This window comes from Barbus barbus (assembly GCF_936440315.1).
Source record: "Barbus barbus genome assembly, chromosome: 50".
Classification (NCBI taxonomy): domain Eukaryota; kingdom Metazoa; phylum Chordata; class Actinopteri; order Cypriniformes; family Cyprinidae; genus Barbus; species Barbus barbus.
Genome location: NC_136728.1, coordinates 4,415,255 through 4,439,589, shown reverse-complemented (window position 1 = coordinate 4,439,589; position 24,335 = coordinate 4,415,255). Strand labels below are relative to the sequence as shown.

The window sequence follows — 24,335 nt, the reverse complement described above, 5'->3', positions numbered from 1 at the left end:
TAAAAAAATAATGCATAAAGACAGAGCAGAATATGGTTTATAGGCCTACTGATAGTCCAGAATCAATCTATCAACGTATGGGTTTAATTTAGAAACAAATTAGTAAAAAAAAAAAAAGAGTCACTGCATTGTGACAAAATATCAAAGCAAACAAATACTGCAGCTTTTCTCAGAACTGACTTGCATTTCTGAGCCTTTTTGAGGTTGTTTGTTTGTTTGTGTAATTTTTACCCAACTGGTGTCAATTAGAATTTAGTGTATGTATGAAAAAATACATTTTACAGGCCCAGTGGTATATGTATATGAGTTTTTATTCATTACCAACTAATGTACATAACTCAAATGCTTATAAAAGTAAAAAACCTCCTTTTGCATGCATATATAGGCTCACTGAACACTCTGATGGAATGCAGCAATCATAACAATGGACCACACACACTGATCTCATTGGCGGAAATTTGTCTTAAAACAAGACATCTGCTTTGAATATTAACAGTATTACCAAAAAAAAATATATATATAAAATTAAACTTTTCATCTAAACTTAGTAATAAATGTAATATTCAAGAGCTTTTATGACAGCAGAGAACAGCAGTATGCAGGAACTTGTCATGGTAACCATACATTGCTGCTGATTTCTCTGTACGGGATGAGTTGAAGCAGGAAATATGTACTGAAGTTTATTTGGGATTTCTGCAATAAAAACACAGTTTAAGGCAGAATTTTCTAAGTCAATCAAACCTCGCTGTCATTATACAGTATATCTATTTTTATCATTGCAGTATTTAAGTTATAAACTGAGCAAAAGTACTTAACATCCATTGAAATGGGGCAGATTAGAAAAATCATCTGTAATGTAGCCAGTCTAAATTTAAAATCTTAAACATAAACAGAGCTGTGTTCCCTAGTTACCAAAAGAAAGAGCGAGAGTTTTTTTTACAGTTTCAAGAAAAGAGTCCTTCACAAAGATGAGCAGAGAAACGGTAAAGATTCCCAATCAAATATCTGTAATCATATTAAATACTATAAAAATGCAAAATAAATGAAAACAGATATAAAATCTAACTACTGTTAAGTTAAAGTTGGGGGCTGAATTTTTACTTTTATTATTTTTTAATTACATTTTATAAATTTTTTATATTATTATTACTTTAAATAACTATCATATGCTTATCAAGGCTGTCATTTAATGCAATTTAATGCATCCTTGCTGAATAAAAGTTTTATTTTTATTATTATACATTTCTTTTTAAATCTTACTGGTCACAAACTTTTAAATGGTAGTGTACATTTGTTCTTTATTATAATATAGGACGTTCCATATATTCAATTTTTTCATTCGCTATTTGCCTTTATTAACAATTTTCCTCCATTTTCCAAATATTGACAACATAAATCTGGATGTGCACAAAAAATTCAGCCCAAACTGGATAAAGACTGGGAGCCTGTGGAGATTTTGCAGAGATCAATGCTGCAGTGTTTGTCAGAACGACTCTGTTATCTGACGTCATCTGTGGACGCGTGGAATAACAGTCCTGCACCTGCGTCTGCAAACTCTGAACCTGCAAGAGCAGACATGTTCACGATCCGCCAGAGATGAAGCTGCGCTGCTGGAGAGCCAGTCTGCATCAGTGATCACATGACATCTGTGCACAAACAAGACTGTCAATCAAAGCTGGGATACTTCTGAAACAGGGCTGCACAATTTGGCCAAGATTTTGATTCTATATCAATATAATAATAATAATAATAATAATAATAAATTACATTAAAAGACAATAACTATTAATGCTATTTTAGTATATTATTAGTACTCAATATTTGTTATACAAAATGAAAATGATTACTATTGTAATAATATTAATTTATGAATAATAACAATAATAATAAATAATTGATTAAACAAAACAATAAATATTACTATTATAATATTATAAATGTTTTATAATTAACAATTATATTATTATTATTAAAAACAAACAAAATAAATATTACTACTCTAATATTTTATTGTAAAAATGAGTAGCTATTAACATAAAAATATTTTTTTTATTTTTACAGTACAACTGTCAAATCATAATACTAATATTTACATATTTCTTAACTGCTTAATTTGAAGCCACATAGTGATTTTGTTATTTTATTGAATTTTATTATTTCTGTGGCTCACTCAGCTCAGTCAGAATAGCGTGTGGTGAGTATGAACAGGAGTTTTACCGTTGGTCAGATCACTGGTCTCGTGGTTCAGGACAGCGATGTCGGAGCCGGAGGATCCTGGTCTTGATCCGTGGCTGGAGGAGAGAGGTCTGGCGCTGTCTGGATGGCTGGAGAGACTCGTGGGCCGGACACAGTCGTACATTTGCTATATATCTTCTGTTGTGGTCCATAAAAGAAAGCTATACAGGGTTTAAGTAAATGATCACATATTTTAATTTTTGGGTGAACGATTCCTTTATGGATGTAACAAATGAAGGTCTTACCGCACAGATGAGATCAAACTGTTCATTTTCAGCTGTGTAAGTTTGGGCAAGTAGATTCCTGTCAGACAAGACGACAAAAACACAAATATTCATCAGATTTGTCAGACGGTGTTGTATTTATTCTTACTCTCTCAGTCATAATCCAAACTACATCGCTTCAAAGCACATCTGGACCATTACTGTTTCTCACAAGGTGAAAGTCAAAGTTTTATGACAAGTAAACATTTGGCTCCCCAAAATACTTATTACCAAAATACAAACCCGATTCCAAAAAAGTTGGGACACTGTACAAATTGCGAATAAAAACAGAATGCAATGATGTGGAAGTTTCAAATTTCAATATTTTATTCAGAATACAACATAGATGACATATCAAATGATTAAACTGAGAAAATTTATCATTTTAAGGGAAAAATAAGTTTATTTTAAATTTCATGGCATCAACACATCTCAAAAAAGTTGGGACAAGGCCCTTCTTCTTTTTTATAACAGTCTGCAAACGTCTGTGGACTGAGGAGACAAGTTGCTTTAGGAATAGGAATGTTGTCCCATTCTTGTCTAATACAGGCTTCTAGTTGCTCAACTGTCTTAGGTCTTCTTTGTCGCATCTTCCTCTTTATGATGCGCCAAATGTTTTCTATGGGTGAAAGATCTGGACTGCAGGCTGGCCATTTCAGTACCCGGATCCTCCTTCTACGCAGCCATGATGTTGTAATTGATGCAGTATGTGGTCTGGCATTGTCATGTTGGAAAAGGCAAGGTCTTCCCTGAAAGAGACAACGTCTGGATGGGAGCATATGTTGTTCTAGAACTTGGATATACCTTTCAGCATTGATGGTGCCTTTCCAGATGTGTAAGCTGCCCATGCCACATGCACTCATGCAACCCCATACCATCAGAGATGCAGGCTTCTGAACTGAGCGCTGATAACAACTTGGGTTGTCCTTGTCCTCTTTAGTCCGGATGACATGGCGTCCCAATTTTCCAAAAAGAACTTCAAATTTTGATTCGTCTGACCACAGAACAGTTTTCCACTTTGCCACAGTCCATTTTAAATAAGCCTTGGCCCAGAGAACACGCCTGCACTTCTGGATCATGTTTAGATATGGCTTCTTTTTTGACCTATAGAGTTTTAGCTGGCAACGGCGAATGGCACGGTGGATTGTGTTCACCGACAATGTTTTCTGGAAGTATTCCTGAGCCCATGTTGTGATTTTCATTACAGTAGCATTCCTGTATGTGATGCAGTGCCGTCTAAGGGCCCGAAGATCACAGGTATCCAGTATGGTTTTCCGGCCTTGACCCTTACTCACAGAGATTGTTCCAGATTCCCTGAATCTTTGGATGATATTATGTACTGTAGATGATAATAACTTCAAACTCTTTGCAATTTTTCTCTGAGAAACTCCTCTCTGATATTGCTCCACTATTTTTCGCCGCAGCATTTGGGGGAATTGGTGATCCTCTTGCCATCTTGACTTCTGAGAGACACTGCCACTCTGAGAGGCTCTTTTTATACCCAATCATGTTGCCAATTGACCTAATAAGTTGCAAATTGGTCCTCCATCTGTTCCTTATATGTGCATTTAACTTTTCCGGCCTCTTATTATACAGAAGCCTGTATTAGACAAGAATGGGACAACATTCCTATTCCTAAACTTGAGCAACTTGTCTCCTCAGTCCCCAGACGTTTGCAGACTGTTATAAAAAGAAGAGGGGATGCCACACATGGCCTTGTCCCAACTTTTTTGAGATGTGTTGATGCCATGAAATTTAAAATAAACTTATTTTTCCCTTATAATGATACATTTTCTCAGTTTAAACATTTGATATGTCATCTATGTTATTTTGTATGTTGATCTGTATTGTTTTAATGCATGAACTGCTCTTATGCCTTTGCATTTTGTGCTTGCTTGTTTGTGCTTGTCTTAATTGTGTTCCACACGCTTGTATGTTTTGCTTAGTCTTACTGTAATTGTAATTGTAATGTATTTTATTTGATGTATGCCTTTTAACAACTGGCTGGGGACTACAGCTGGAAATTAGCCGTAGAGGCTAAAGCTGCTCTTTTTAATAAAAGGGATTGTCCACATTATTATAAATCAATAAATCAAATCAAATCAAATTATTGCTACTTTTACATTTCAAAATGTCTCACTTTCAACATTTGATATGTTATCTATATTCTATTGTGAATAAAATATAAGTTTATGAGATTTGCAAATTATTGCATTCCTTTTTATTCGTAATTTGTACAGTATCCCAACTTTTTTGGAATCGGGTTTGTAAATAAAAACTGAATAAGCAGTTATTGTAAGAAAAGAGTTTGCTGACGCGTGTCAACACACATCTCCAGAGAAGTGACTTCCTGTAAATCATCTGATCCAGAAATCATTTTCTAAAAAAATAATCAGTCTAAACCTCTGTATTTTTGTTTTTTCACTCCTGTTGCTCTTTATTTCAGAAATAATATAATGTTTTCACACTGCACATGTTTGATGTTTATTCTCCTCATCGAGCTCGTACCAGTTTGTGAGGTGAGAGACTCTGATCTTCTTCAGGATCAGGATCAGGTTTGGGTTTAATAAACCAGATCCACTGAACTCAGTCACAATGGACAGAGCTGAGCCTGATCTCCTCTTTATCGACGATTCACTCGTCATCTGTAACCTTTATTGCATCTGCCCTGAATAAATATCTAGATTGTTGTTCCACAGCAGAGCTTGCAACAAGACCGTTAACTGGTCTATATTTGCTCCGTATCTTCATTTAGTTTAATTCTCTTACCTGTATATTTAAATGTCTTTACCTTCTAAGCGTAAACACTGTGATATTCAATGTTAGGTTTCAGAGCGTTTCACTTCTGCCTCACAGCGGGCGAGTTTGCTTTGTAGTTCATTAAAATACATGATTCTGCTGAAAGTAAAATGATAATAAATGGTTTTGAATGCCCTTATCAAACAACAGTTATTGATTAATTAGCCCATTTTATTGCTAAAGATTAGAAATAGGATGATCAGTCTAAAAAGGCTGAAAACACACCACACCTGCCAGAATCAATACCTACATGACATTTGATAATTACGTCAAATTTATCTTTTGTTCATCCTTTGTTATTCGGATGCTAGAAAAACACGCTGGTTTTCCCAAATACCGCTTACACGTTATATAAAGGATTAAACTCTCTTGTAAATTGCAGAGATGGACTGTTGCCCTCTAATTAATTCTGAATTGAATCAGAGTAAAAGTAATGAAACTACTTTTACGCAATATATTCCTATGTAATATTTTATTTAGATTAAATAAATGTAGCCTATTTAGATGTTAAATAATAAAGTAATAATAGATTTAACCATTTATCTAATAAACAATTATATTTTAATGGCTTCAACATCTTATCAACAAAGCTGTACCACTTTCACATGATCATCACCTAATGATATTTCTTACATCACATTACTTAAATGTATCTTTACTCCTTTTTCTGTAATTTTTAAACTGTCAGTACCTTTATTCATAAAGTTGCACAACAGTAACTGTCAGTCCTTGTCTTGTGGTTCCCCTCCTCTCGTGCCCATATTTGGCCTTCCTGTTCCTGTCCTCGTTTGCCATCATAGTTTAATTAGTCCCTAGCCCTGTGTTTGATTAGTCCACACCTGTTCCTTGTTTTCCTAGTGTTCTTAAACCCTGTGTTTCCCTGCCTCTGTGTCCAGTCTGACCGTCAAACCCTTGTCTACAGTTGCTGTCTCCACGGTTCCTGTGAGTTATAAGTTTGCCTTATTAAAGCCTGTGTTCAAGAGAAGTTGCTCGCCTCTGCCTTTCCCTGCTCCCAGAGGGAGCGTGACAGAAGACTGGACCAATACAACTCAACTATGGCTGAAGACAGGCTTTGGTGTCTGCGGCAGGATGGTCGGGATTTGGTAAGGTATGTTGAGGAGTTTCTTGAGCTTTCCAACGAGGTGAGCTGGATTGACGCCTCGTTCGGTGTGTGTTTTCGGTTTGGGTTGGACAAAGATGTCATCAGCTGCGATATCCCCACGGCCAGTTTTTCCCTTATCGGGCTGATAAATTATGTCCTCAATGTACATGGCATTGATTTCGAAGTCGAAGAATGTCAAACCGATCTTCGTCCAACCCAACCCGAGAACAACCCGGCCTCACCAGCTCACCGCTCGCCAGGACCCTCCACATGCCCTGCCAAATGTTCCGGCCACCCAACTCTTCCCAGCACTGCTGCTGTCCTCAGCCCAGAGCACCCCCGCAACCCCGCGCTTCAAGAGCGCCCTCCTGTACCTGCTCCTCGCAAGTGCCCTCCTGGGTTCCCGCTGGTTCCGTCCAGCCCTCCTGGGTTCCCGCTGGTTCCGTCCAGCCCTCCTGGGTTCCCGCTGGTTCCGTCCAGCCCTCCTGGGTTCCCGCTGGTTCCGTCCAGCCCTCCTGGGTTCCCGCTGGTTCCGTCCAGCCCTCCTGGGTTCCCGCTGGTTCCGTCCAGCCCTCCTGGGTTCCCGCTGGTTCCGTCCAGCCCTCCTGGGTTCCCGCTGGTTCCGTCCAGCCCTCCTGAGTTCCCGCTGGTTCCGTCCAGCCCTCCTGAGTTCCCGCTGGTTCCGTCCGGCTCTCCTTCGTCTCCGCTGGTTCCATCCAGCCCCGCGCCTCCCGAGCGCCCCCAAGTGTCCGCGCCTCCCGAGCGCCCCCAAGTGTCCGCGCCTCCCGAGCGCCCCCAAGTGTCCGCGCCTCCCGAGCGCCCCCAAGTGTCCGCGCCTCCCGAGCGCCCCCAAGTGTCCGCGCTTCCAGAGCGCCCTCCCGTGCCGGCTCCACGCCCGTGCCCTCCTGAGTTCCCGCTGGTTCCGTCCAGCCCAGCTCGTCAAGAGCGTCCCCAAGTGGCTGCGCTTCAAGAGCGCCCCCAAGTGTCCGCGCTTCCCGAGCGCCCTCCCGTGCCGGCTCCACGCACGTGCCCTCCCGTGCCGGCTCCACGCACGTGCCCTCCCGTGCCGGCTCCACGCACGTGCCCTCCCGTGCCGGCTCCACGCACGTGCCCTCCCGTGCCGGCTCCACGCACGTGCCCTCCCGTGCCGGCTCCACGCACGTGCCCTCCTGAGTTCCCGCTGGTTCCGTCCAGCCCCGCGCTGCAAGAGCGCCCGACAGAGTCCGCGCTGCAAGAGCGCCCGACAGAGCCCGCTCCTCTGTGGCTCCCAGGGGGGAGCTTCCCCAAGAAAATTTTGGGGGGGGGGTAAGAGGGTCACAGCCTGTGTGGCCGGGCCAAGGGCCAAGGCCACACAACCCGAAAAAAATAGGCCCTGGCCTCCCGAGTCCCCAGACCCGCCCTGGCCTCCCGAGTCCCCAGACCCGCCCTGGCCTCCCGAGTCCCCTGACCCGCCCTGGCCTCCCGAGTCCCCTGACCCGCCCTGGCCTCCCGAGTCCCCTGACCCGCCCTGGCCTCCCGAGTCCCCTGACCCGCCCTGGCCTCCCGAGTCTCCAGATCCGCCCTGGCCTTCCGAGTCTCCTGACCCGCCATGGCCCCTGGAACGGGCACCGCCCTGGAGGCCTCCAGAGCGCCCACCCCCCCTCCCCATTGGATGGTGTTAGGCGTGAGGACACGCCTTCCGGAGGGGGGCGTAATGTCAGTCCTTGTCTTGTGGTTCCCCTCCTCCCGTGCCCATATTTGGCCTTCCTGTTCCTGTCCTCGTTTGCCATCATAGTTTAATTAGTCCCTAGCCCTGTGTTTGATTAGTCCACACCTGTTCCTTGTTTTCCTAGTGTTCTTAAACCCTGTGTTTCCCTGCCTCTGTGTCCAGTCTGACCGTCAAACCCTTGTCTACAGTTGCTGTCTCCACGTTTCCTGTGAGTTATAAGTTTGCCTTATTAAAGCCTGTGTTCAAGAGAAGTTGCTCGCCTCTGCCTTTCCCTGCTCCCAGAGGGAGCGTGACAGTAACAGTATGTCTAGAGAAAAGACAGACAATTTTGCTATGAGTTTTTTTATTTTTGATGGCACAGATTACACCAATACTGTATTATAAAGCATTATAACGAATCAATGCACTTTGTTTTACCTCACAAAAACAACATTTTCTCATCTGTAATCAGAATGTTGTCTTTTTTTGTAAGGTTTGCTCTCTCTCTCTCCATTTGTAACTCATATACATGTGTGACATCTCATATCACAAATGTGAAAAAAACTAAAATTACAGTCAAAATTAAGGCATGGACTTGATTCTATCAATTGGTTGTTGATTGGATGAAGGCAGCTCTGAATGCAGGCTTGCAATACATTGAACGGATGGGGTGCAAGCAGACTTAAATGACTGGAGAAGTCTGACATACGTCAACAGAGAAGTATGTTGTTTCAGTTAAATCAATTTATGACATTTTGATTGAAAACTACATGGTTAAAATAAAAAAATAAAAATAAACATGCATTGAGAAATCATTCACATTAAGATCAATAATGTATGCACCATGTACTGCATGTAAGCAATATTTGGGTTAACCAACCAAGAGTTCAGGTGACACTAAGTGACATTAAGTTTATCTTTCTGGAATATTCCCCAAGTAGATGTAACAGACTGCATCATCAGAATCTGATATGCACACTTTGCCAGTAGCCTTGGTTAGAAATGCAGAGGTGCGCCATCAATCCTCTTCCACCATTTTAAGAAGCATGTCGACCAATACTAAAAAAGAAATATAAATAAACAAAGTAAATCACTAAAAATAAGACCATACATATTGTGTTTGTTTTTTCCCCATATGTTTTCTATTTCTATCATTAAAATTTGCACTTCATGTGTTCTTGGTCACATATTCACATAATCTATTTGCGAAATCTTATTTATAATGATGTCAGTTTTGCGTTTTGTCAGTAGGAGTAAAGATTAACTGTAAGATTATGCCTCTATTGGGTTCATTATAGCCTGCTTGTCCTTTCTTGAATTATCCCACCAAAAGTTTGTGTAGGTGCAAGACATTTTTTGAACTTTGATTTATTTGTATGGGTCAGGTTGATCATGTACTGTATCTTAATTTTGAATGTCTTTTATCATTTCCCCTTCCTATTTTGTTTTTTAATAATCATTTTTTCAGTTTCATTATTTATGAGTTAACAATTATTTATAGCCATTGTGTTTGCCGTATCTTTGGTTAAGCATTTAATGTTTTGTTAAAAGTTAGTAAATCTAAATAATAATAAATACAAATATATATATATATAAGAAAAGGCGGCAAAGGTGATAATACTGGTGTTCCACAAGGCTCTGTATTTGGCCCACTTTCATTCTCCATTTGCGGCAAACACAATCGTCGCACCCAGAAACAAGACCAATAATTTTGGCATCACAGTCAATGGGACAGTTTTACATTTTTCTGCTGATTCAGAGTAATTGCCATGGCCCCAACATAGCACAGAGAAAAGGATGTAACAAGACATTCTTTGTGTTGCTGCACATAGAATGAGGACCACCTAATAACATCTGAAGCATCAATGAAAAGAAAATAGGCCACATTTTTAGCTGTTTGTAAAGTAAATGACACGACATGTTACTTTTTAATAAAAGTTAAATTTTTACCTTTCATGCTATGTAATGGGTAAATTTTTTACTTTTGTTCACACTGTCAGCTATGCTTGCACTGCAATACACCATGTGATTATATGACAACCGTAAAGAGAAGTTGTTTTTTCACTAGTTCCAAAAAGTAATGTAATTATAATTAATGTAATAAAGAATATGTGATGACCCACTTGCGTAATTTAACCTCACCTGTGTGTCAGGGTCTTACCTCCTGCGGTTGGTCGTAGGAAGGGCTCAAATGCTCGACAGGCATTGATGAGCTCTTTTAGCTTTTTAGGACAGTCTGTTGGAAGCGGCTCCATAACCTTCTCTACACACACTTTTTGGAAGATCTGACTGTGGGTTGTACAGTCTAAAAACACAGGCATAGAAAGACTGCGTCATGTATTTGGTTAACATTTAAGTAATATTCAGGGCAAATGCAATAGTAATACTGATAGTGTTGGCAATACACACCTTTAAAAGGAACAGCTCGTGTTGCAATTTCCCACAAGACAATGCCAAAACTAAAAAGAGCAAGTACAGTCAGTTACCATCCTTTATTTGAATAAGATTTGCGTGTGTGATATTTGAGTTGGACTTCCATACCTGTAGATCTCACATGCCTTGTCGTAAGGATGGTTGATATTCTGAAGCTGCTGTGGAGAGTTGTAATGGAAAGCACTGCTCCTTTTGGATTTACTCTTCTGAAGAGAAGTTTCTGTTTTTGCCAACTCAAAGCCTCCCAACTTGCGAAACATACAAATGAACATTAAGATGAAACCCCCAAAAAACATTCCCTGGGTTTTAGTAAGTGTCCAGCACATTTCTAGTTTTTTTTTTCTTTCAATACCTGTTAGACAAATCTATTTCTTTCATTACCCATTTTATTTTGTCTAATAAAATAAAGCAAGCAATATTTTCATATATAGCTATTCAAAACAGTCTTTAGAAAGCAAACTGTAATAATATTATTGCTTTAAATGCCATAAAAAGGCACATTTTTAAATGTAAAAATGTACATCCAGCAGACTCAGAAATGAACTTTTCCATTAGGAGGCACAATTTGTCCACTGGAATTGATTTCCAGATGCTTTTTATACATTCCTGAGAGCAATTTTTTATAATCACCATACTATGGCTTTAATTCAACATGCAAACAACAAGAGCTCATAGGGCTGCAATATTATGACAAAAAGCATTATTGTAAATTATTGCTCTTCATATTGTATACAACAATTTAACAGACATCCAGCTATTAAATTTAGATGTTTGAGATTTGGGAACTACATGTTGTGGTTGTTTTGGTGGTTAAATGATGCCGATACTGTGAAAGTGAACATCCATTACCTTCACTCTATAGCCAGTTGCCACTAGAAAACTATAGCTTCTGATGGAGCCATGCACTTTAAACTTCTCCTCTGACTGATGCAGCCTGTGCAAAAAATTGAGACTGAGATGACAAATAGGCCTTCGCTATAGTTTATATGCAAACATGAGAGAATAAATTAATTAGATTAAAAAAAGACAAGTTTTATGTATGCTTTAGGACATAGGATGTAAGCTCTAGGACAGGGGTCACTGAACTTATTCCTGGAGGGCCGGTGTCCTGCAGAGTTTAACTCCAACCCTAATCAAACACACCTGAACCAGCTAATCAAAGTCTTGCTTGGTATACTTGAAACTTCAAGGCAGGTGTGTTGAGGCAAGTTGAATCTAAACTCTGCAGGATACCAGCCCTCCAGGACCGAGTGTGGTGACCCCTGCTCTAGGAGGAGTTGGAGTCAGAATTTTGTGTCTAAGAGGAATATATCCTGTATAGCTAGATTTGGACCTGTAGAGTCCCCGCGCCGCATCCAGACACATTTTCGTCTTTCTCTCCCATGGCAGATTGCAGTTACTGTCCAGGACTTGTCGAAGACTCCCCTTTTCACAATATTCCATGACTATCAGGTAACTTGGATTTGGTCCTGTATGAGAAGGACACAATGACAATCAGATGCATTTTTAACACAAGTAAAGTTCAAACTTGCTGAGTTTATTCTTTGGTTAGTGATTTGTGATTGGCGCACCGTTCTCATCCTCGACACAGATCCCAAACATTCTTAAGATATTTGGTGACTCAAAGCGCTTCATGGTCTCCACCTCCTTGTTAAAAACACTCCTCAGCTCACTGGAGAAAATGAATAAATGCAACCAGGAAACCGCAGTTTTTAAATCAGTCAAGAAAAGGATTGCTATGGTATAGACGGATATCACTAGGAATAAAATCTAACATTTGACCACAGTTCATTTTATCATTTACCTGGGGCTGGTGCACAGCGGGATACAGGAGTATCTCTTGATAGCCACGGTGAACTTGTTGTATGTCCCTTTGTAAAGCTCAGAATGGCTGCACTTCATAAAGGGTTTAATAGGATAACTGTAAGTCAGTTCTTCTGGTTTAATCTCTCTAATGTCTTGCAAATGAAGGAGGGGTTTTTTCACTGCCAACCAAAGACAAGTAAAACTCAGTGGAGACACCATTCAAAACATCACTTCAACAATGCTATACTAAAAATGACTTTACACTTCATGAAAGTCTCATTATATTAATGAAATTCTTGAAAAACAGTGACCCTTCTATTATCATCTCTTTAATATACACTTATTTTATTATACACTTCCAAATCAAAGTAACGTGGTTCAAAAAGTTAATTCAGAAAAATAACAATAGGAAATTATATTAGACAGACCCATAGACCCTCATGACTGTGTGTCAGCTAGCTTGCTTAACATCAGATATGTTGACCCGTTTTATTTTATTTTATTTTTTATTTAACCAGGCAAGTTAATTAATAACAAGTTCTTATTTTCAATAACAGCCTGGCAGGATAATTAATATCTTCTGAGAAACATACAAACATAAATTATACATACTGTAAAACGCATAAAAATAAAAATCTCAGTTAAAACATTTACAGGTCGAGGTAAGAGCACTTACTAGTAGTTTATGACAGAAGGTTAGGTCAGGTTGTAAAATGTCATGCGGTGTAACTCCCCAAATAACGGATTGATATTTATGAATTAATATTTAATAATAAAACGTATTAATTCACGACATTAGTAAAATAACAACAACCAAATATTAACTAAATTATATTTAAACATAGTAACACCACCCTCCATCATATTTGCAGAAATGTTTTTTACAAAATTTGGGGTGCCGATTCCAAAAATACTGCATTTTTGGCACAAGCATGTCACATTTCGTTGCATTTTTGCTGTTGACTACCATTTGTAAAGTGAAGAAGTCTTGTATTATCCATTAATCACTGGAAAAACTGCCACAAATACATGTTTCCCATCTTCCTCTGAACAAGGTAACTTGTGTTTATGTAAATTTCTTTGACATTAAAAAGTATTTGAACTCCTTTCCCAAATCCTTTGCAGTTTTAAAGTCAATTTATAAATGTACTGTAAAATAATTCCTTTTGTCATTATTGAAGGGAACACTAAATCTCTCTTTTCAGTAGGCTAGTTAAAAAAAAACTAAAATAGCAGGACTATAATGATTAAGATGTGCACTCACATGTATTCAAGTGTTAAGAAAATGTTAATACTTTTGGTCCCACTTTATATTAGGTGGCCTTAACTACTATGTACTTGCATCAAAAATAAGTACTTATTGTGGTTATATTGTATTGCAAAACACTTCTGCTGCTATTGAGGTGGTATATGGGTAAGGTTAGGGACAGGTTTGGTGGTATGGGTAGGTTTAAGGGTGGGTTAAGGTGTAAGTGATCGGTCAACAATGTAATTATAATTGTAATTACCAAAATTAATTACAGATGTAATTACATATAGGTATTTAAAAAAATATTAGTACAATGTAAAAACATGTATGTACACAATAAGTGCATTGTACCAAATTATTAATTTAAATGTAAGTACAGAGTAGTTAAGACCACCTAATATAAAGTGGGACCATACTTTTTACTTGATGGTTACACCATTTGACATTAATTTAAAATAAATAACACCAATGCATGAAACCAACATGAACGCAAACCGTTGTAGAGTTTTTAAAGCATTTTTAAAATCATTTTCTAAAACTATTTTTCTTTATGGACACTCGTATTTGTCATCGACTCACATATCCGTACTTACATGATTCCAGGATCTCTTTAATGTCCTGCACATCTCTATGAGTTTGGTCAACTGTCTTCTGTACGGCATCAACCATCGTGCTCGTTCCTTTGCTCTCCTCAGCTAAAGACTTGAGCACTGTAGGACACAAATGTATAATACACCGATTAAAGCAGGGCTGTTCAATCCTGCTCCTGGAGGGCCAACATCATGAAGGGTTTAGCTCCAATTCACTTTCCTGGACATTTCTAGTGAGTATGAAGCCTTAGTTTATCTGAGTCAGGTGTGTTTAATTAGGGTTGGAGCTAAACTGGACAGTAACCCTCCAGGAACAGGTTTGGACAGCCCAGGTTTAAAGGTTCCAGTTGTATCCCTGAAGTAGCCATTTTATTCCAATTCAAATTCATACAACTTACATTCCTGAAGTTCCAGAAAGTCACTCTGCCGGTCCTCTTCATCTTCCCGCCGCCTTGCTGCTTCCTGAAACACTTTTTCTATATTTGTTCTGTGCTCGACCTGGAGCGCTAGAGAAAGCACCTGAGCTGCATCATTCAGCCTCTCATTTAGGAAGCTGAAATCCTCGCCGAGGTCATACGCTTTGGCGATGCGTCTCAAATTGCTGATGGAAGTGTATTTCTTCACTACCTTCTCTGCTGACTCCAGAGTGAGTTTAAGATTTTCAAGCCCATTTCTAACCTGTTTGGGTTCGGTCCCAAAGCCATGAACCTTCACGGCCCTCACCAGCTCAGCCAGAGTGGACACGCGGTGAGCCAGACGCCTGCAGCGCTTCTTGTTGGCCTTCACCTCCTCACACAGGCTGTACAGCTTTTCTGCAATGGCTAGGATCGGTTCTATGATGTCCATTGCAGCTGGAAATAAATACAATTAAAAATATATATATTTCTCTGATTAAGTATCTTAAATGAGTGAAGCTTCATGTTCTCCTGATGCGGTTCAAAAAAATCTAATTTTGAAAAATAACATTTGGAAAAAGTTTAACCAGAAAAACTATTTATGCAAAAGTGTTACATACAAAAATATCAACAGTCATATAAACTAAAATGTATTAAAATAATAAAAACAAATAATGACAAGTCTCCCCAACTTACATTAAAGAAAAATGCTCCTTTCAATTTAGCACATTTTAATATTTTTTTATAATGCTGTTTTAAAACAGTAAGCATGAAAGTGCAATATAAATGTTACAAAATATGATAAAAAAAAAAAAAAAAGCAAAACAGAAAACCAGGACCCATGATTAAATATTAGCTATTTTTTTTTCACAGGATAACATCAGTTTATATGGCTAACATAGGTTCAAAACAGGGTGCAAAGTTTTATATTATATGGTATCATAACAGCTTTCAATTAAAATAAGATACATAGTTGTACCTACATTTCATGCCTTTGGATTTATATCTTTACAAAGGAACTTACAAATGCAATCATGGAAATACTCTTCAGCTGAAATGTTGGCAATCATGTTAAAAAAAAGAAGAAGTTTCATCTATTCCTCACAAATGCAGCCTATAATAAGCTACAAGGGGAAGTGAAAGTTGCGCCATCAAATCAAAGCACAATTTCCTCATTCACGTTAAAAACAAAGTTCTGGTTAGAACATGATTTAAAATTGCATTAATAATGTTTAAATAGTCCTACCACAAAAAAATATGTATAAAAAGTAGAAAATACAATTGGCTATTATTGAAATTCAATGTGAACCCATAAGAACCTGGACCAATTTCTCCTTATAGGAAAATTAGTGAACATATAAAACAGGACCACTTATAACATGCTTCTGCAGTTGTTTTTGAAATACAACCCTTCCTTGTGAAAGAGCTGTAATGTTACATATATGACACATTGGGCATTTATGATACATTTTTCATGTTACATTGGCCGTTTATTTCTCAAAAAAAAATATATATATTTTTGCTAAATAATAATTTTTTCCTGTTTATTTGCTTTTCCACAACATAAAATGATTAATTTTCTGGGAAGATAAAACAAAAATCGTTTTCAGAAGTAATCACTCAAAAAAATTATTTGGTCTAAATTAGCATTTTATGTAATTCAATTGCATAACAATTTTCCATCCATTTATATTGCATAGTTTTAACATAAAACAAATCAGTAAACTTAATGTGATTCATTTACATCAGTCAAACGTGAATGAAACAAATAAGGTTTATGTGATAATTCACAGCAAAGTCCCCACACTGCTCAGTGTTCATGTATTTCTACACTACAGAGTGTTCAAGTAGAATTGAAGCAGGATTGGAGTTAAGAAGATAATTATGTGATGATTTATCATTAATGATGAACAGCTGCTGTTATCAAGAAGAATCACTGAAGGAAAGAGCAACACAAGAACTACAACTGACTTCAGACACAGCCGAAGATGAAATCAACTGAAATAAAGACATTAAATCCTTTACGATCTGATTAAACATCTCCACAAACAGCTTTATCAGCTTCACATTACCAACCTGACTGACTTTATTTCTGTCAGACTTCTAGAGAAGCTCTTATTGAGCATTAACAGAGGTTTAGATGCTTTAGTTTTGTTTCACCATCATTTTGTTTCACCATCAAAAAGACTAAATATACAAGAGACAATGAGACAGGTCTCTTAAAATGAACAAGTAATTTGTTTCCTTTTTAGAAAAATGAACATATATAAATAACTGAACCTAAAAGCTAAACCCATTTAGTGCATTTAATTGCCATATTACATTCAAAATTCTTAGAAGGCTTTGTGGCTTTTGTAAGAGGCAAAAACTAGTGGGCAGGAAGCTAACATGGAACAAAAACAGAGTCTATACACAACATTTAACAACACATTTTTCAGCAACATGAATTTAAAGTTATTTGGAGAATAAACCCTGTTAAATGTCTCTCTGCATACTGGTGTGTGTGTAATACTTTAAAGGAGCATGTGGTTGCAAGCACAGTGCTCTGTATGTAGTTACAGTAAATGGCAGGGATGCACTGAAATGAAAATTCTGGGCTGAAACCGAGAATTCTGGATGTGCTTGGTGGAAAACCGAAACCGAAAATGCTTTGTAATAATTATTTACTTTATTAAATAATATAAAGTTATTTTGTAAGACTTTAATTTTTGTTTTAACTAAATTTTAATGACACAGAATTTGAAAGACAGAAGCCAATAAAATAAGCACACTTTTATTGAAAGAAAACTGGACAGAAAATATATTAATATTAAATATCATTGTATTTTTATTCAGTTCTATGCAACAGAATCAGATATAACTGTTGTTGTTGTTTTTGACTAATTATCCAAATAATGTATAGTCCTGCAAACAGGGCTTTTCCTTTCTCAAAATGCGGTGGGGGTGGTACCATCCTGATCACGTGCACACAATGTACCCACCCTTCAAGTGGCTGAAACAAACACTTTGTACATGCAACATATTTTAGGTGTTATAATAATTATAGCTATTATTAAAGAAAATGACAATTATAAAGTTATGTTTTATTTTCTCTCACCTAATGTTTTATTGTTATTTTATTGTTAAAATAGCCTCATGAAATATTTTCTTTTTCCTCAGAAATTCTGTGTTGTGTATCTGGTTATCAAATGAAGGCATGAAACATTAATTTCATTTATCTTTAAATTATTGAAAATTTAACTTTTTGGCAAACAAAGGGGATTTACTATTAAAATTAAAACATGGAAGAAATGTTGTGTGATGATTCCTTAAAAAATTAAGTTTTCATAATTTTAGTAGTAGTAGGCCTATGTACATTCTGCTGAACAAATCAGCCCTATCTCACGTCAATTCGTACATATTTTACGAGGTGGCTAATTCGTTCGAATTCGTGCGACCTCACTCTACAAATTCATATGATTTTTGCTTAATTGTACGTATTTTACGAGTTGCCAATTCGTAGGAATTTGCACGAATGACCTACACCTAACCCCGCCCCTAAACCTACCCGTCACTGGGGTTTAGACAAATAGTACTAAATCGTACGAGTGAGGTCGTATGAATTCGTACGAATTAGCCACCTCGTAAAATACGTACGAATTGCCATGAGACAACGTTCGAACAAATATATTTCTGCTGCAATGTCTTCAAATTAAACTTATTTTGACGGGTTGCCGTGAATACCTTTAAATATCTGTGTGAATGTGACCCTAGTTTTACTCAAATGAAACGGTGAAACACTCATGAAGTGACTCCTTCAGAGCAGTTCTGGAGATGTTGTTCATGTGTTTATGTCCTCATTTAGAGGCAGACGCTGAAATCACCGCGAGCGTCAGTCTGTGTGTGGTAAAGGAAAACACGCGTCTCTGCCATTCATTCATACAGAGATATGATCGCGTAATATGAGTTATAATGCTCATCAGATCGTGTAAATCAATGGGAAATGAATAGAAATTATGATTCTGTGTAAAGAAATGTGTCAAGCAAACATGTATAAAAATATAAAAATCCTGGCAAAGCTATTATTATCAGCGCATGTGAGCAGAGCAGCGAGGAGCAGATCAGTGAAGGAGATTTTACCAGCATTGCCCAGTACAGCTGTACTACAGCATGTCACAGTACAGTAACGCTACTGCAAACAGGAACTTTGAGCGGACTTAGCTTTTCCAGTGATCATGAGCGGTAAATGAGCCGAATGCACATTGATAGAGTGGAATATTGAACGGAGTGTCATGCGGCGCAGTGATGAGAGTGAAACCTGAACGCTGCTTGGCAGTGCGGCGCGGCATATATTTTCAGCGGCCGAAAATTCAGCGCATCCCTAGTAAATGGACTAAATGACTCTTCGAAGCACATAATTTGCATCTATGATTTTTTGTATTCAAGTTACTCAAGGAATCGTTGAACCATCTGGAGCCCTACTCCAGATGGTTCAAAATGCAGCAGCTAGAGTTCTTACTAGAACCAGGAAGTATGACAAAATTAGCCCTGTTCTGTCAACACTGCACTTGCTCCCTTTTATTCAATACAGTGGCTACATTAACAAAAAATATAGTATCAGCAGGTGTTGACATTTCCCAACAGCACAGTAGTAATGACTTTATGAACTATTTTACTTCCAAGATTGATACTATTAGAGATAAAATTGTAACCATTGTCAGCTACAGTATCGCATCAGATAGTGCACTATAGATCCCCTGAGGAACAATCCCACTCATTCTCTACTATAGGAGAGGAAGAATTGTATAAACTTGTTAAATCATCTAAACCAACAACATGTATGTTAGACCCTATTCCATCTAAACTACTAAAAGAGATGCTTCCAGAAGTCATACATCCTCTTTTGGCTATTATTAATTCATCATTGTCATTAGGATATGTCCCCAAAACCTTCAAATTGGCTGTAATTAAGCCTCTCATTAAAAAAACACATCTTGACCCAAAGATCTAGTTAATTACAGACCGATATCGAATCTCCCTTTTCTGTCAAAGATACTAGAAAAGGAAGTATACTCACAAGTATATTCCTTCTTAGAGAAAAATGGTATCTGTGAGGATTTAGTCATGATATGATATAAGATTATTATATAGACCATATAATAGTACTGAGACTGATCTCATTAGAATTACAAATGACCTGCTCTTATCATCTGATCGTGGTTGATTGTGTGGTAACAATCAGCATTACCAGCTTCACACAAACCAGTCTGGCTTTATTTCTGGCTTTTAGGTCTACAGAAGTTCTTATTGAGAATTAACAGGGGTTTAAATCTAATGTTTGTTTCATTTGAAGTCACCATAATGGTGGTTGGTGTTTCTATTAGTTGGGCTCTTAATTCTTACTATTAATGCTTTGTCTTGTTTTTGGCTGCAGTGATAATGTGATTTGCACATTTGCAGTATGTAATAGTTTGCTGTTGATAAATTCACAATTATTGTGTAATGGCATGATTCACTAAAGTCATTAGAATCTTGAACCCGTGTGATTTAGTTCTTTCACATTACAAACTCATGTTACTGCAACGCGAGTTGCAAAATCAGTTTGAATATGTTTAAAAAATAAAGGTAAATTGCACTGACACACACAGATATCAGCAATCAGCATATGAATCTCTACCATGGTGAAAACAATATTCAGCTAATCGGATCAATTCCGGACATCGCAAAAAGCTACTAAAAGACACAAATAACCCAGTAAAAAATACAAAATAAATATTCAGCTGCATAATTTATTCATGCTGTGATGCATGCTGGGAGTTTTGTACTTTGAGTTTTGATAAGCTTAGACAAGCTGAGAGGACTCTATAAATAGTAAATGAAGATTATGTGGCTCAGATAGAGGACAGAGGAAGTGTAGAGGACAACAGCAGATTGATGATAAAATTCCTCTGTAGGAGGAAGCAGAAATGGAGAGAGATTTCTTCCAAAACCATGACTATTTCAGGTTAAAATCTGAGGAGAATAAAAATAATATACACTACCAGTCTTTTTTTTAACCAGTTTTTGAACAGTAAGATATACACACACACACACACACACACACACACACAAGGGATGTGCATCTCATGACTGAGGCCGATACGATACGCATTTTGATGCATAGCCAACGATACAATACATTAACGATATATATGAAGCAGGTACCGATCTGATGCCATACGATTCATCCCTTTTTACGATGCAGTGCGATCTGATTTCGATTCGATTCAACACAATGCAATTCGATGCAATACGATGCAATGGAGAACATATGATCACTTTTAATGCCTTGAGGCCTGTTTCATAAAATAAGTTATTTGTTTCATCCACGTGTGACTGATGTAAATGAATCACATTACGTTTACTGATTTGTTTTATGTTAAAACTATGCAATATAAATGGATGGAAAATTGTTATGCAATTGAATTACATAAAATGCAAATTTAGACCAAATAATTTTTTTGAGTGCAGTTTTTGTATTTTATTTGCTTTCCCTCAACATATTTCAAAACCACATAACTGTGACCATTAAATTTGACAACAACTCTTTTGTAACATATCAAAATTCTACCTTTCCAGGTATATGGTTTAACCAAATAAAAATAATAAAAATAAAGAACTACTTCACACTGGAGGTCAACACGTTAAACATGCAAGTAGATTTGTTAACATATGCTTTGCAATGAGCAGCAGAAAATAACACTAAAATAATTGAATCAGCTAAATTAATTGAGCAGCTCATAACCATTTTTCTTAACGTGACAAATACTTCACATCAAATTTCCACCTACTTTTATAAAGTTCATAGGCCTGTCACCACAATATCTTTGTAACTTGTTTTATATCAGTTTGTTCAAGAAATGTATTAAAATCAGGTTAAGAGTAATCTAGGATTTGTTATTAAAATATTAGAATTGTTGCATGGGTTGAAACATACCTTTAGTAACAAAAACAAGCATTTTAAAAATAGCTGACACTGCAACATGTGCTAACCAGACAGAACACCATTTTGGAAATGCATACAAAAAATGTACACATTGTCACATGACTGAACCTGGGTGTTCATTATATGTCACTTAGGGACGTCCTGAGCTGAAAGTGAGGGATAATGCTTTAAAAAGACCTTTCTAGTTAATGACCCATGTTTGTGACACCAGCAGGTTCTTATGGGTTCCGAGACTTCCTTGTTTCTTGGGAATAGGTCCATTTAGTCAACCAAAGTTACTTTCACAATCAGGTGACGTGGAACCATAAACAGGAAGTGTAAACGCAGCATTTATAACACATTATCAGCTAAAAAAAACATGTGGACCTTTCTAGCTAAACATTTCAGATGAAGTAATAGTCTTCTCTGTTGACTTTGACATGTAATCTTTCACATGTAAACTTTGTGATGCTGTTATAAGCTTAGAACGGCTAGAACAAACACTGCAAAATACTGTACATTTCAAACTTCTGGTCAAAACAGACATCACGGATATATGTTTTTTAATTATTGCACTATTATAACTAATATAGCCTCATTAAGGGGCAGTCGTGGCCTAATGGATAGAGAGTCTAAGGTCCGGCAGGGATTGTAGGTGGGGGAGTGAATAGCCTGCACTCTCCCTCAATACAGCATTGGCTGCCCACTGCTCCAGGTGTGTGTTCACTACTGTGTGTGCACTTCAATGGGCTAAATGCAGAGCACAAATTCCGAGAATGGGTCACCATACTTGGTCACACACCACTTCCCCCTTTATTATAACATTAGTAAATTAATTGTAGGCTATAATATGCACATGAATGAAAAACAAAATATCAAAATGCATTATATATATATAACTTACGGTAGGCTACTTACTATATAAGTTGCTTTATCCCTTCTGAACCGGCGAAAATTTGACAGGATGTGAGAAGAGCTGATATGAGTGACTGATAGCTCCTCCTCTAACGCTACTTCACTATGTGCAGCTTCCTTATTGAAACTGAATCCGGCTCACTTGTTTATTGTATTGTACCTCAGTGGTTCTCAGTTCTTGAGTACCACAGCTCTGCACATTTTGCATGTCTCTCTTTTTTACATGTAACACACCTGATTCAGACAATCATTAGAAGAGAACTCCATGCTGTGTTCAGTGCTCCCTATGAGGCTTCCCTTCAGAGCATTCATTCAGGGATTTGTGCTATTCCACGGCCTGCATCGTCTTCACACGCAGAGGAAACTTACTAGAAAAGTGTGACAGCCTATTACACCTCTGTAAATAAATACAATTTATTTAAATCACCGTCTCTCACACTTAAATGCCCTTTGAATGGAACATATATGCTCCCTCCAAACTGGAATCATGTCAGAATATCCTGTGTGAAGTCCACTTCTCAGTGTGTTCTCCATAAATGAGAATACTAATACTAGTTCCCAGTGCTCACATAACTTAAGTTAGCCTAAATCAGTGGTTTTCAAACCTATCCTACAAACACCCCTGCCCTGCACATATATGTCACCCTTATCAGACACACCTGATTCAACTCATCAGCTCGTTAGTAGAGACTGCAAAACCTTAATTAGGTGTGTCTGACAAGGGAGACATATAAAATTTGGGTAACATTTAGATTACAGCCCACAATGTACCGCGTAATTAAACCGTTTACAGTGTACCTATAGAGTACCTACACAGTACCTATTCATAGGTATAAGGGAACAATATGCAACTTTTGGGGAATAAGGGGGTAATGACATAGAAAATTAAAGTATTTACACTGTTAGTATTTCATAAGCAAGGTGTAACTATTCTAGGGTTACGTGGTACTTATATCCTACTGTGTTAAACAACATTATGACTTAGAACAAGTTGCCTTATTGTAATAACACACAATATATGATGCAACATATTTACACTACTTACTGGGTAGCCTACTTATTGTATTATTACAACATATAGCTTACATGATATTGATACAAATATTAAACTATACTATAGCATAATTTAGAAATTATAGTGAAATAAAAACACCATAGTCTTTATAAATTTTACCAGTTTACTTAAGAATATAAGCTATATTATTCACTAACGTTATTTATGTGGGGTCATGGAGATTACTGAGCTCAGCTGTAAGTATGGGGTGATTATGTGATGAGCTTCTGATATGATTTGGTTTAGAAATTCCCATATGAAAATTTACCTGATGAAAGTGCTCACGGTCATCTCAGCAGGGAGTCAGGCTACCAGCATTAACTGTCGAGGTGCAATACAGTGGAAAAGTAGATGACCTGTTTCCAGCTCGTCCCAGGATAAATAACAGCATAATAGATTAGATTAGATTCAACTTTATTGTCATTTATGCAGAGTACAAGTACAGAGCTAATGAAATGCAGTTAGCATCTAACCAGAAGTGCAAGAATATAGTGTTTTATATACATATAAGTGCAGAGTAAATGAAGATATGATTTACAGAATGTACATTGGAATTGCTATATACAGTATTGAGCAGAGTATATACAGAATATAAATAGGAATGCAATGTAGGGATTGTATGTACATTATGAACAGCAATGTGGGATTATATATACATATTATGAACAGCAGAGATGTGAGAACAGTGGTAATAAATAAATAAATAAATACAGCTGGATGAGTGTGTGCAAGTATTGATAGAACAATGTATTCTATGCAAAATAACAGTAGTGCAATATTTTATAGAAATAGTTTACTGTGCTTTGTACAGTAACAACTTTAGACAGTTTATATTGTAATAACTTTGACAATGTGCAGTCTGTG

The 24,335-nt window shown here is 37.5% G+C and overlaps 2 protein-coding genes across 2 annotated transcripts; both read right to left on the bottom strand.

The window, feature by feature from the left end:
- Window positions 1-456: 456 nt before the first annotated feature.
- Window positions 457-9,105, bottom strand: LOC306868313 (uncharacterized protein; the record flags this gene model as incomplete). Its single annotated transcript, XM_079414418.1, has 5 exons — window positions 457-1,646; window positions 2,218-2,396; window positions 2,481-2,538; window positions 6,774-7,064; window positions 9,066-9,105. The coding sequence occupies 4 exons, from the start codon at window positions 9,103-9,105 to the stop codon at window positions 2,363-2,365; spliced, it is 423 nt and encodes a 140-aa protein (XP_079270544.1). The 3' UTR covers window positions 457-1,646; window positions 2,218-2,362.
- LOC306868241 (mixed lineage kinase domain-like protein) lies at window positions 8,459-22,522 on the bottom strand. Its single transcript, XM_079414329.1, has 11 exons — window positions 22,421-22,522; window positions 14,563-15,015; window positions 14,168-14,284; window positions 12,324-12,504; window positions 12,091-12,191; window positions 11,853-11,988; window positions 11,369-11,453; window positions 10,628-10,767; window positions 10,496-10,545; window positions 10,248-10,391; window positions 8,459-9,145 (listed from the first exon to the last, which is right to left on the bottom strand). The coding sequence occupies exons 2-11, from the start codon at window positions 15,008-15,010 to the stop codon at window positions 9,105-9,107; spliced, it is 1,443 nt and encodes a 480-aa protein (XP_079270455.1). The 5' UTR covers window positions 15,011-15,015; window positions 22,421-22,522; the 3' UTR covers window positions 8,459-9,104.
- Between the last annotated feature and the right edge of the window lie 1,813 nt (window positions 22,523-24,335).

Bases quoted from the DNA above. Each gene is read 5' to 3' on its own strand.
- LOC306868241 (XM_079414329.1), bottom strand. From the start codon at position 15,010: ATGGACATCATAGAACCGATCCTAGCCATTGCAGAAAAGCTGTACAGC. The intron at 12,505-14,167 runs GTAAGTACGGAT...TTTGGTTGGCAG, and splicing joins TAAAGAGATCCTGGAATCAT to TGAAAAAACCCCTCCTTCAT. The intron at 10,546-10,627 runs GTATGGAAGTCC...TGCTCTTTTTAG, and splicing joins AAGGCATGTGAGATCTACAG to TTTTGGCATTGTCTTGTGGG.